This window comes from Cynocephalus volans, chromosome 16, assembly GCF_027409185.1.
Source record: "Cynocephalus volans isolate mCynVol1 chromosome 16, mCynVol1.pri, whole genome shotgun sequence".
Lineage (NCBI taxonomy): Eukaryota > Metazoa > Chordata > Mammalia > Dermoptera > Cynocephalidae > Cynocephalus > Cynocephalus volans.
This window is the reverse complement of record NC_084475.1, coordinates 7820625-7833955: the sequence shown is the minus strand read 5'-3', so window position 1 is coordinate 7833955 and position 13331 is coordinate 7820625. Positions and strand designations below refer to the sequence as shown.

General features: G+C 40.0%; 1 protein-coding gene across 1 annotated transcript in view; it reads right to left on the bottom strand.

Annotated features, from left to right (window-relative positions):
• DCAF7 (DDB1 and CUL4 associated factor 7) overlaps positions 1–10594 on the bottom strand; it is a 35893-nt gene extending 25299 nt beyond the window's left edge. Inside the window, exon 1 of the mRNA XM_063081019.1 lies at positions 10251–10594. Within this exon, the coding sequence (XP_062937089.1) occupies positions 10251–10388 (138 nt within the window). The 5' untranslated portion in view covers positions 10389–10594. The remainder of the gene's footprint in view (positions 1–10250) is intronic.
• Between the last annotated feature and the right edge of the window lie 2737 nt (positions 10595–13331).

The following is a 13331-nucleotide window of genomic DNA, read 5'->3' as shown; positions in this document are numbered from 1 at the left end:
TTAATTTAACAAAATAATGGCCATCCCCCAGGTCAATACATAGATCCAACTCATTCTTTTAATCAATGAACCTTATTATGTGGCTCAATGACGCCTCCAGTGGTGCACATTATTTCCCTTTCTTGCCACCACAACTTATATGCCCTTGTACATAGGTGTTTATGTACTGCTGTCTTTATTTCTGGAAGCCAAAGTCCCAAGAATGGGATCTTTGTATTGGAAGATATGTGCATTCTAAATTTTAATAGACACCGATTTATTTTCCAAATAGGCTGTAGCAATTCACACTCCTACCAGCAGTGTATAGAGGTGCTCATTTCCCCAAAGTGTCAACAGAACTGGAAGCAGTAACGTAATTTTTATAAATTTAAAAGGGAAAAATACCACAAGTTCAATTCTCGTTTCCCTCAACTACCTGTGAGGTTGAGCATCTTTTGTTTATTGATCACTTGCATTTCCTCTCCTACAAATTGGCTATTCATACCCTTTGTCCAGTTTTCTATCACACTAAGTGACTTAGCTCTTATTCTCTGCCATGTTTTGAAACTATTTTCCCCTGGCTATCATTGTCTTCTGACTTTGTCCATGGCATATTTTTACACAGAAAATTTTTTATTTGTATGTACTATAATCTGTTGATCTTTTCCTTAGTGGACTTGGGATTTAATGATTAGCTTAAAGACTACCTTCTCCCTTGATCATCCCCATTGCCCAAGGACAAATTTCCTAGTCAATTTTCTTCTAATATTGTTTGTGAGCTTTTCTTTACATTCAGATATCTGATCTAGAATTTATTTTCATATATGATATGAATTAGAGGGTTCAAAATTTTTCTGCCAGGTAGACAGCCAATTATGCCATACAATTTAATTTTTTTCCCAGTGAATTAAAGTCCTATCGTATCACATACTGCATGTCTACATATACTCAGATCTACTTTGGAACATTCTATTCAGTTATGCCAATCTCTCTGGCCATAATCATACCAATTCCAGTATGTTTATTCTAATCTTGGAAGGACAAGTGTTCCCGTTTTTCAACGTTTTTTTTTTTTTCGCCCCCTCTAAGTTTCTGTGTTTGTGTTTTCGATATCAGTATACATTTATTCTTAAGACTCTGGAGACAGACAGTACTCCAGTTCTGGCTTTGGTTTTATCCATTATGTGACTTTGGGCAAGTCACTCAGCATAAGGGAGCTTCAGCTTCCTCATCTTCCCATAAGTTTTGATATGTACTATTTTTTCCAATCAGTTGATTTCCCTTAACTTAAAAAAAATTTTTTTAATCTATGGTCAATTTTTGTAAACTGGGTTATCTTTTTAACAAGTGCTTTTTCTGTTGGATGGTAACTTCTACATAAAATAAATTGTTAATTTTCTAATCCTCTATAGCCTCAGTTTTTTCTACTTCATTTAACAATTTCCAAGGTACAAAGTTCCCATTAGTAATCAAATTCCCATTTTGAAAAAAATTTTTTTTAAGTTTTAAAAAGTTTTTGCTGTCTATTTAAATCTTATATTATTAGGTACATAAAGACTTAGGGCTTTTTATTTCTTCTCAGTGGTTGTATTTTTAACAAAGTAAAATATTTCCTTTTGTTCCGGTATTTTTTAACTTGACTTTTATTTTATCTGATGTTAATATTACCATCCCTGATTTCTTCCCTATAAAAAGAACTCCTGATTTTTGTTGTTGTTACTATATGCCTAGAGTGTCTTCATTGATTCCCTTCCCTTTCTTCCTCTTTTTGAAGTCATACTGAGTAAGACTTAAATTTTTATTAATGCTAACTTTTTTACTAGGTAATATAGATAACAAGGTCCCGAATTTGAAAGGCACAAAAAGCAATTAACAGTGAAAATTAAGGTCCCTATGTCCCAGTTCCCCTCCCTGGAGAAACCAATGTTACCAGTTTCTTGTGCATCCCTTCCACACACAAGCATATGGGGGTGGGGGTATAACACACAAGCAAATATGGGTGTGTGTGTGTGTGTGTGTGTATGCATAAACATTTTTTTACACAGGTGACAGTTTACAGTACACTTTTCTGCACATTGCTTTTTCAACCCAATATTTATTTTACAATGTTCCAAATCCGTACATATAAAGCTGGCTCATTCTTTTAACAGCTGTGTGAATGTAATTTATTCAACCACTTCCCTAATAATATTTTGATACTTTGCTCTTACAAATAACGCTAAAATTAATATCCTTGCACTTAAGTCATTTCAACCATGTGAGTATAACTGTATCATGAATTCCCACTGTTGGAATTCCCACTAGTAAAACTACCAGGTCAAAGATAAGTTCATTTTAAATTTTGATAGCAACTGCATCTTGACCTCCACAGAGAATATACATACACACATACACACAATGTATGTTACCAAGGTTTTTTATTTTTCCTAGCTGGCTGAAACTTTATTACCTTTCTTATGAGGTTCAATTCCTCATTTGTTTAAAAATCATTTATATACTCTTTGCTGGAAACTATTCATATCTGTTTCCCTTTTTCTATTAGGTGATTGGTCTCCTGTTAACTTGCAGATTTTTATATACTAAGAGATTTGTTCTTTGTCTAGGATGTTGCATGTATTTTTTTAGTTTGCTACTTATCTTTTCACTTTGTGGGGTTGGTTGGTTGGTTTTGTCACAGAGATTTTATCTTTATATAGTCTGGTTTATTTCTACTTTTATGGCTTTACTGCACCAAGATTACAAAATTCTCCCATGTTCTATAGTTGTATGTTTACTTTTTTATTCATCTGGAATTCTGGTATAAAGTTTAGGTAGGGATCCAATTTAATTTTTTTCTAGTCTCAATACCACTTATTAAAAAATTTTTTTTCTTCACTCATACCATACCATCTGCTGTGGATTGAATTACGTCCTCCCCAAAGTTTAATGTATTAGAAACTTAACCCCCACTGTGACAGTGCTAAGAGGGTGGGAAATCCTATTATGGTGATCGAAAGGTGGAGCACTGAAGATGTGATTAGATTGTGAGGACCATGCCATAGTAAACAGATTAATAAGTTGATGGTTTAATGGTGGTCATTGGTGTAGTTCCAAGGGCTTTAAAAGGAGGAGTGAGGAATTAGCTCTCTCTCTGCTCCACCATTCTATGATGTGAGACCCCTGCATCACTGTCACCACCACAAGGCCTTCACCAGATATGTTCCCTGGACTTTGAACTTCCCAGCCTCCAGAACTGTACGCAATAAATATTGCTTCTTTACAAATTATTCAGTTCCAGGTATTTTTTAAATAAGCAACAGAGAATGACTAGTACATGATCTTTAGCACAGACTAAATATCCTTTCTGAACCCTTCTGTTCATTCATCAGTCCTTTCAGTATCAAACTGTCTTAATTACTACAGCTTTATAATACATTTTAACTCCTGGTCAGTAGTTCCCCACCTCCCTCATTACACTTCCTTTTCAGAAGTTTTCTGACAATGTATGCATGTTTGTAAAATGCATTTATAGGAATAATCAGTTTGCCTGGTTCTAAAAAAACACTTTTTAAAAAAAACAAGTATTTTAAACAGAAATCACATTAAGTTTAGGGACACTGACATCTTTAAGATGCCAAGCTTTACTATCCAAGAACATTTCCATTTTTCAAGTCTTGTTTTGTGTTTCTCAGCGTTATTTTTTCCATATAAAACTTTACATATGTTTAACTATATTCCCAGGTATTTATAGTAGCACGATCTACTATAGTTGTAGATTTGTAGACATTGCTCCGTTGCCTATGTCATCAAATGTGGCTAGCCAAATTTCTTTTTCCCTCTTCAAGAGGACTTGATCATTTTGCCTTGATGTCCAAAAGGACTCCTTCTTCATCCATAAAGTGTAGAAATTTTCCTAGGAAATGTTCCAGTGCCAACTGTTCTGAATGTTCTGTGCCAGTTTTTTTTTCTTTTACTTTTTTTTTTTTGACATACAGTTGTAACTCATCACTTTGAATCTTTATTTCTAGATTCTTCTTTAACCACATATTTGAGTTTTTTGTTTCATTTCTTTGGTCCTTTTCTTCAGGGACACCAATTATACCTAAGTTAGGTCTCCTTCATTTTCTGTATCTCTTATATTCTTTCTAATTGTTTATTTCCATTTCATTTTTCTAATGTCCCCCATATCCTTTACTGTGTTTTCAGCAGTACATATTCATCTTTATTCTATTTCCAATGTAGCTTTTAATTCTGTGATAATTTTAGTTTTCTCTTCCACTACTTTCCTGGGCTCTACCAGCTGATGTTCCATTTTTTCCTGTTATCATATTTTATTTTACCTGAACTCCTGTATCTCTGCTTGGAGTTTTGCATTTTCTTTTCTTCTCTTCCTCCCCACCCCCCACCAACTCCTCCTGTATTTTCTTAAGTTCTCTGAATTTACAATGGCAGAACTGGACATTATTTTTCAACTGAGGTAAAAAAACATTTTTCTTGTGTGGGTATATTTTCCCCTTCTTTCTTATAATATCTTTCTACAGCTACTGTGCTGGTTTCTTTTGAATGAGGCAAGTTTTTTCCAGATGATATGAGGGAGGTTCCCGAGGGACAGAGGCCAGGGCCATGTTCCAAGTTGTCAGAAACATGTGGAGCCTTTGCATCTCCTCAGCCAACAGAGGTAAGGTGTCACCAAGCTGATCACAATTCAATCTCTCTTCCAATCTGCTTCATCTAACACTTCTAGAGGAAGTGGCACATCTGTGTTCTCCATGTACAGCTTAGCACCCCTCTTAGTGTCAAATGGGGTCTGGGGAAGCTCCTGTTGCCAGCCTTTGAACCCTCTTCTCACTGTCCCAAAGGACAGAATTCATCCATCAACATCCTATTTTGGAGAACTGGGCTCTTCTGATTTTGGAATCCGCAACCACAGATCTCCTTTCTCACCATCTTCCTACATTCATTTGATCTCCATTACACTACCGTTCTTCTTTCCATATTGTAGGAACATAAGGAAAAATTAAATCCGACTTTCGTCACCTTCTGTCAACATTTAGGTAATTTTCTTTCTGCCTTTTTCTCCATAGTCTTCCCTATCCTCCTGCTAAACCTCTTTTATCTCCTACCTCCACTGCCCTTATGCAACCACTTTTTCACAACACTACCTTAACATGTGAAACAAATGCCCGTGAAGAGAAAAGGCTGTTAAGCAAGATCACTTTTACTCATTTTTAAACTGAATATTACTATGTCTGTCTCCTAAGGAGCAAATGTGGAATATAAAATACTCCTTGAAGGCATGACCACATCTTCCCTTTCACTACTTTTATGAATAACAACATAAATTACACATCATTTATACCCTATATATTTTTTTAAAGTGACATGTCTATCTTTCTTGTTATTACAAGCTCCTTGAGGGAAGAAACTGTGTATTCCACTTTAGCATACACATGTGAGTACGGAACATGAAGGTGAATACATGTGTGTGTAATTTTTTAATAAGCCCCCAAGTTATCCAAATCAAAACACTCCAGACATTGGAGCATTTCCCCATAATTGTTAATATAACCAAAATCAGCTAAAGCAACATTCTAAGAACATAAACTAGCTAGCTTTTTATTGTCGTTTCCATTTGTCTTCACTTTAAGCCTACCTGATTGATTATTGTGGACAGTACTCACAGTTACCTGAGGTTCTGCCCTATCAAACTTTAAGACGAATTCTGGCACAGCATCCCTTTGGCTCCTGGCACAGAGGCTGACTAGTCAGCTCTGGCAGCAAGGCCTCAGGAAGGCCAGACTACCTACAGAACATTTCCAATAAGTGTGTGTGAACAAGTTTACAGCAAAAAGCAATAAAGTAGCAGTACTTTTAGCCAGTAGTCCCATAGGGGAATTAGTCCTCTCACTGTCTAGAAAGAGAAAGGAAGAAGTTAAAACTAAGAGTTTTATGTTTTAAATTCCCCTGCTCATACATCTTGCCAGGGACTGGTGGAACACTGCAAAATCCTAACTATCTACCAAAAATATTGATGTATACGTACTAAAGCATGTTCTCTTTATTGCTACCAATCTCATGTCTATTGACAAAGGCTACAGAAGGTTTCCAAAGTATTGTCACTGTGCCTAAAACACATGTATATGTGTTCAATACGTATTTGTTGAATTAATGAGCAAATGAATGAGAATCCTGAAAGGTTGCCACAAATATTGAGGAATGAAAAATTATATACCAGAGTCAAAATAATTATGTACCAAACACATAAAGTAACAGCACAAAAAATCTCAGAGCAATCAACACAGGCTAAAAGACAAGCGTTCATCCCAAGTGTATTTCAAGTACAAGGTGACTGTACCCAGACTCACTACCAGTATTCTTTAAAATGCATCAGGTATACCTACAGTCTCTCTCCTCAGAACCTCAAAAAATTTTAGAGCACAAGTAGTCAGTTAAATATTAGGGCAAAATAAACCCCAATTACCCTGACAACTTTATTCAAAACCAACCCTGAAACATGCACCTAGGTGGAACTGCTACCCATTTTTCCCCAGAAAAGAAAGGAAATACCACCTGCCTAGAGACCACAGACATTGTCAAAACTCAGGAGAAATGCCAAATTCTTATATCAGAGTTACTGTGGGTAAACCAGGTAAAACAAGAGACAATGAACTTAAACTACCACAAAATACATGGTGTCTGACTACAAGAAGATGCTAGACCACAAAATAGGCTGGCCCAAAGGGGATCAGGAAATTTTTTTCCCCTAGGTCTACAAAAGGCAGGGAATGAACATAATGGCCTTCTGAAGTACCTTTCTGACCTAAAGTCCTGATTCCTCTCTAGAAAAAACAAAATTCAAATTTACCTAACATCTGTATAATTCCCCTTGATTATACTTCAATTACAGGTACGGTAATGATGATGATTAAATAATAGCTAACATTTCTCTATGGCTTACTCCATGCCAGGCAGAGTTCCTAAATCCATTACATATATTAACATTTAATATTTATGATAATCTGATAAGATAGATGTACTTATTAATTATTATCCTCATTTTACAATGAGGAAACTGAAAGCACAGAGGATAACTTGACCAAGGCCACATAAAACTGGGAAGTGGCAAGACTAAGATCTCAACCCAGGCTATCTCAATCTCAAAGAGGCTATCTGGTAACAGATTTTTTCAGAGGTGAATGTGGATGGAAGGGCAGAACCAACGTTTAGGAGCATGCAGATGCAAAAAGATGGGATTCCTGCCTCTGGTCAGTGGATGCCAACCTAACTCCAGGGCGATGTTCTCAGAGTGACATCTAAATTACTTGTGTCTCAATCGCCTGTCTGTCTGTTAACTGCAGGGGTGGAGTCCAGGAATGTGCAAGTCCCTCAGAGGATTCTCTCACACTAAAATTTAGAGAACCATTGATCCAATACCAATGCTGCTGTATCCCCCAGCAGAAACCACAAAAATAGAAAGTAAAACACAACAACCAATAATGGGGCTTTTTATTTCAGATGTAGTTGATAGAATCTGTTTCTTTACTCTGCAACAATTCCCAAGTTTATTCACATGATGGATCACCTGAAAGCCAAGTTCTTGAAATGTTAGCAAATTCATTCTATGGACCAACTAGGAACAATTTTATGATGGGAAAACCTGATTATATTAATACAAAATTTAAAAAATTATAATCATGTTTTCTTAGTCAATATCTCCACACTAAAAAAGATGACCATTTCTGGGCTTTTTCATCAATGTTCATTTGCTGCATCCATTTATTTTGTTCTCTGCCGGCAGTCACTATCCACGGTAAGCAGGAACCAAAGCTCTGAAAATTCCAACCAATAATTTTAAGTTCCTCTAAATTATGAAGTCTGCCACCTCCGTGGCAGGGTATTTTCAAAACAGCCTGAGAAACACTGCTTTAAGGTGGGATTTACCGCCCATCAGCCCCTAGACACAGATTCTCTACAGCAGAATTTAACTTGGGGTTGATAAACTTGAACGGAAAATTACATTCACATTTCCACTAACCTCTAGGTGAAATTTAGCATTTCCCTCCTGGTGGCATGAGTATCTATGACTTTCTCACTAATAGAAATCACTGATTTTTTTTCATATCACATCTTGAAATGATGTTTACCCTCATTGCTACTTCAAAATTACAGCAATAACCATACTAAATGGTATAATTTAATAAATTAATGTAAAGGCATGTATTACTATATCACCACTTTTTTAAAAATGTTTTTGATATCTGTACTTCAATATAATTGGTTTTCTCCATAATCCTGTGTATTTTATGCATTTGAAAACATAATTATGAGAAGGGGTCTACTGGCATCAGATTACCAAAGGGGTCTATCCATAGCACACACACACAGAATCCCCCAGACTTACAGGTAGGTAGAGGCACAAAAATAGTTTTAAGACACTGCACTGTCAACATCATGTAAATGTGTTAAGACATAGTTAACTGCTTATTTTATTTCTACTGGAATTATTAGTTTGCATTTCACTACTAAGGCCATATTTCCTGTGTACCTGGCAAAAAGGAGTTCTACACAGTTGCTAAATGAGGACAAACTTTGAGAGTTCCTGCCTCTGAGGTTTGACAACAATTTTTCCACTGATTACACCAGCAGTCTAACTGGGACTCAGTTTTTCCTCTCTTGGAAATGGGGTGACTACTGCTTACTCAACGACCCTTGAAGAACTTGCAAGAAAAAAACCATCAATTTGTGTCAAAGACTCAAACCCTTTGAAAGACAGTTTACTTTTTAATTTTTTTACATGTATCTTTAAACAATAGTTCTTGTGGTCTTAATTTTACTAATATGGTGTCCACATTTGGACCCTGAATTTCATTCCCAGTTCTGACATCCACTACGGGCCATCAGAAAGAAACAGGCATCAGAGAAAACAAAGCTATGTCTTGCTTGGGCAATGGGTGGACTTAAAATAAAGATCGGGGCATACGCCCTGGGATTTGTTTGTAAACTGTGTATGTGTAATGTCTGGGCAGTGAGAGTCCACCGCTTTCAGCAGTTTTTCAAAGGGGACTCCAAAGAAGTTAAGACCTACTCTAGAGAAACAGGTATGCTCCTGAAAAATGGTAAACTTTTAAAAAATGTGCCAATGTTTTTATAGGAACTTCATGTGTAAAACAGAACGTGTCTCCTACAGCAAACTGTGGATCAGAAATCATAAAACTGGCCTGTGCAACATCTCACAGCTAGTCAGTGGATCAGACAGGACCCAATCCTAGACCACTTGGCTTCCTTCCCTCTGCACCAGGCCTGTCACTGTCGACAGTTTTATTCTTAAATCTGACGTTCAAGGCGTTAAGCAGGAGTACCGGCTTTAAACACCACTAGCCAGAGCTTTCAGTTGCTCTGATCAATTTCACAATTTTTACGCTAACACAACAAAAGGAAGAGATTAAGAGTTAAAGGAAATTCTTTCCACTGTTTTATTCAACAGCTTTCAAAAATACTTATGCTGCACTGCCAGATTAAAAGTTTCCCTTTACTACCAGTGCTTCTTTGAAGGATTCTCAATTAATGGATGTCCGGCAAGACTTACTACTAAACGTTATACATCTGTATTAGTATGAAAAGAGCCAAGAAAAAAAAAAAAAAGGCCAGTGTCAACCTTCTCTATTTAGAAAACAATGGCGGGATCATGCCACGGGTCTTGATTTCCAAAAAGAAATTGCCTTGGAGAGAATGAGTATCAGCAAGCAATAGCAATAGCAATTCTGGCTGAAGGGCTGGGGATCCATGAGTAGTACCTCGGGGTGGGAGTAGGAGGCGGGGAAGCTCTTGGAATAAAAAGCCCTAGCAGAAATCTACTGTGGCCAGGAGCGCACGACCACCAATTAAAGCGCCTGCTTTTTGCTTCACAGCCATCACTCCCTCGTCCCTCCCTCGTCCCCCCAACTGAAGCAGCGCAGCAAAAGTGGAGAGAATGGGAGGGATAAATGGGGTAGCTTTGGGTGGCGTGTAAACTCGAGGTTTAAACCTGTTTCCACCACGAAACAGCTGTCTGGCTCGGGCAAGTCATAACACTGTGCCTCACTTTCCCCACCACACTCCCGACAGGAAGGCTGACAGGATTAAATGACACACCGAGTGCCGAAACCCTCCGCACAGAACCAGACACAGAGGAACCGATCCGAGGCGCTAAGGCAAGTCCGCAGGAGGGTTCTGGGATCTGGGCTCCGGCCCGGAAAGGGCGCTCCCGGGGCCCGCTCCCCGTCAGCTGGGTTCCGAGCCCCTGTCCGGCCCACCTTGTTGTTGTACTCCTCCACGAAGCTGCCCAGCGCCAGGCGAAAGCGCTTGTCTGGCCGCACGCTCCAGTTCATGGCGTAGACCGTCCACGGCGCTTCATACTTGTAGATCTCCTTCCGTTTGCCGTGCAGGGACATGGTGGCCGCGGGGCCGCAGTGCGGGCCTGGTGGGCTGCCGCAGACGGGGCGCGAGTCGGGCGGGGAGCCGGACCTGGGACCTAGGAGCCCGAAGGAAGGCGGGGCGGGGGCGGGCAGGAACGGCCTAGCCCGGAAGCTGGGCTGCGGCGACAAAAAACGACAGCCAGGCCCGACCCTCAGTTTCGAACCAGCTTCTGCTCCTACAACCACCACCTTCCGTTTGGGATGCGGCTCCGCCCTCCCGGAACGGAAGTCACGCGACCCCGCCAGCGGTGCCGGCCGTTGGCTGCCCGACACGTCCTTTTGAATCGGTTCCTTCTCTTCATTGGTTGTTGAGGCCGTAGTATCTGAAATCTCCTCGCTATTGGTGTAAATGTCTGACATGCCAACTACTCGCCCCGCCCAACTCCTGGAGGGGAGGTGCTTTTGCAGCCTCAAAGGTCATTGGCTGACTAAGATGTCTGTCAGGCAGATAACGGCGCAGTGCGGGAGAGTGGGGGCGTAGGTGGCCTAGAGGCGAGCCAGCGGGTCAGCCGGCCGCCAAGTTCTAGGCCAAGTCTTTGAGAATGAGCGCTGTCTCACCTGCCCTGACTTACCTGTGCTGCTCCTATTCTGAGCGGCCTCTCCACGCTGTCGAGCAAAATTAAAATTCTGCTTTAATGGTGGACCCACTGCATTTCGGGGCACTGAGTCCCGTGGCCGAGCAGCCTGCCCTGAGCCACCTTCCCGCCCCACTCGTCCCAAGGCCCTTTTTAGCCCGGAGAGCTGTTCTCCAGTGTCTCCAGGACAGACCTCGGACATACGGATGTGCTCAGGACCAAGCCAGCTGGAGACAGGCCTTCCCGCGCTTTCCTACAGATTCTAGAAATTTTCCTGAATTACAGGATTGGTCTTCAGTAGGCATCAACCCGAAAAGCCTGGCTGTGAATCCCATCCTGTCCCTTTCCCGCCGCGGATCCCAAGGCAAATCCAGCCCTAAATTTATCTGTGCCGTGAGTGTGAAACAGAGAAGGGTCGGAATCTAGATAACATTTTTATATAATTTAAATGGTTTCCCATTCTCTGCTTTCAAGAAAATTGAAGGAAGTTTGTACTGAATTGTTAAATGATATCATTAAGTACAATTTTTAGTGATAAATGTGATTTTAACAGACAACTCCAAGAATTCAAAGGATTGAGGGATAATGCTATATATATCCATCCCCCTTTAATCCTATACTTCTGTGAACAAGTTTTCTTTGCACTTAAGTTTTTTGAAAAAGTCAAGAAAAATAGGTACAAAACTGTTGCTGTACCTTTTCTTATTCTAATAAATAAACAATGATATTTATCCACAGACATAGGAACTAACTGGGTGGAAAATCCCCTCTTTTAAGGCATGCATTTCCAGTAAAGTTTTAGTTTTTGTAAAAATTTGAAAATATGTTTATGTTGTTTTAAACTGTACTAATAAGTGTAACACTTAAAGCTTTATTAAGGTTACAAATATTAATTTAAATATTTCAATGTGTATACATATTTGTGTTGTAGACATATGATAGGGTGATCAATAATAGACTTGCATAAAAATAAGTTACAAGCAGGATAAAACTGCAAGCGGGGGGGATAGATGGGAATTAAGAAAAGAGAAAAAGGAACAATGTTAAAGACAGGCTTGTTCTTGGGTTTTTAAAATGGATGATGGTGGCTCTCAAATCACTATGCTATTTTTTTTTTTTTTTTTTTTTGTCTTTTTTGTGACCGGCACTCAAGCCAGTGAGCGCACCTGCCATTCCTATATAGGATCGAACCCGCGGCGGCGGGAGCGTCGCTGCGCTCCCAGCGCCGCACTCTCCCGAGTGCACCACGGGCTTGGCCCTCACTATGCTATTTGGACAGAAATGGATCAATATAAATGAGGTATAAAACAGGTTTATAAAGTGCCAATATTTATAACACACTGACTTTATATCCTTTGCAACTATTTAAACGCATTAGTGAAATATTTCAGATGTCAACTTAAAAACGTGGGAGGGTGGATCTACATTTTCGGAATTCTTTTAAGGAATACTGGAGCAAAAAGGACTGGAGACCAATGACCGGGTACTTTTGGAAACAGTCCTTTTCAGCAGAGTGGTTAGTTACACATGCTCTCAAGCCAGACCGTCTAGGTTGAAATTATGTTCTCCTTTTCTTATTGTGTTGGGCATGATTTTTTTTTTAATTGAAGTCTAATTTACACATACAAATGCACATGTTTTCACAACCTGAAAACACTCATGTAACCAGCACCTGGATCAGGAGACAGAACAATACCGCACCCCAGAAGTCCCCTTCATCCTTCACGCTCCAATAAGTTTCTTAGTTTCTCTCTCTGCTACTGATCCTAATCTTTAAAATGGAGATAACAATGCTGACGCTTTGAGGTTATTTTGAGGATTAGATGAACTAATATCTGCAGAGCAGTCAACAGGGTATCTGGCAGAGGGTGAATGCTATGGAAGCATTGGCTGTTGTCACAGTTCCCTTTGGACACCAAGCCAGCACCTCTGTTTCCCTTCACCCCAGCCTGGCTAACAGCCCCAGGCTCTAGGGGCTCCTGGGCCCCAGTGGAGCCACCTTCAGGTCCCCAATACATGGGATATGGTGGAGGCTGAGCTTCCCACTCCTTGTGAGAAGGTCTTGGAGAACACCACTGCACAGTCAAGGACCTGATGACATTCAGATAAGTTACACACCCAGCCTAACATGAAATGTACAGACTTTATTGGCTGTGTGAAACTGCACCCAAAGTCATCACAGACCTGTCAGGTCTGGAGGGGCTGAGGGCTAGAGCTGTGCCCGAACATGTCCACCACAGAGGACACCTCCATCTCCAGCTGGGTCGGAGGCTCTCTGCAGGTGGTCTGACCACATGCTGGGCCATGAGGTGGCAGATGGTCCTGAGCTGGGAGGTGATCACAT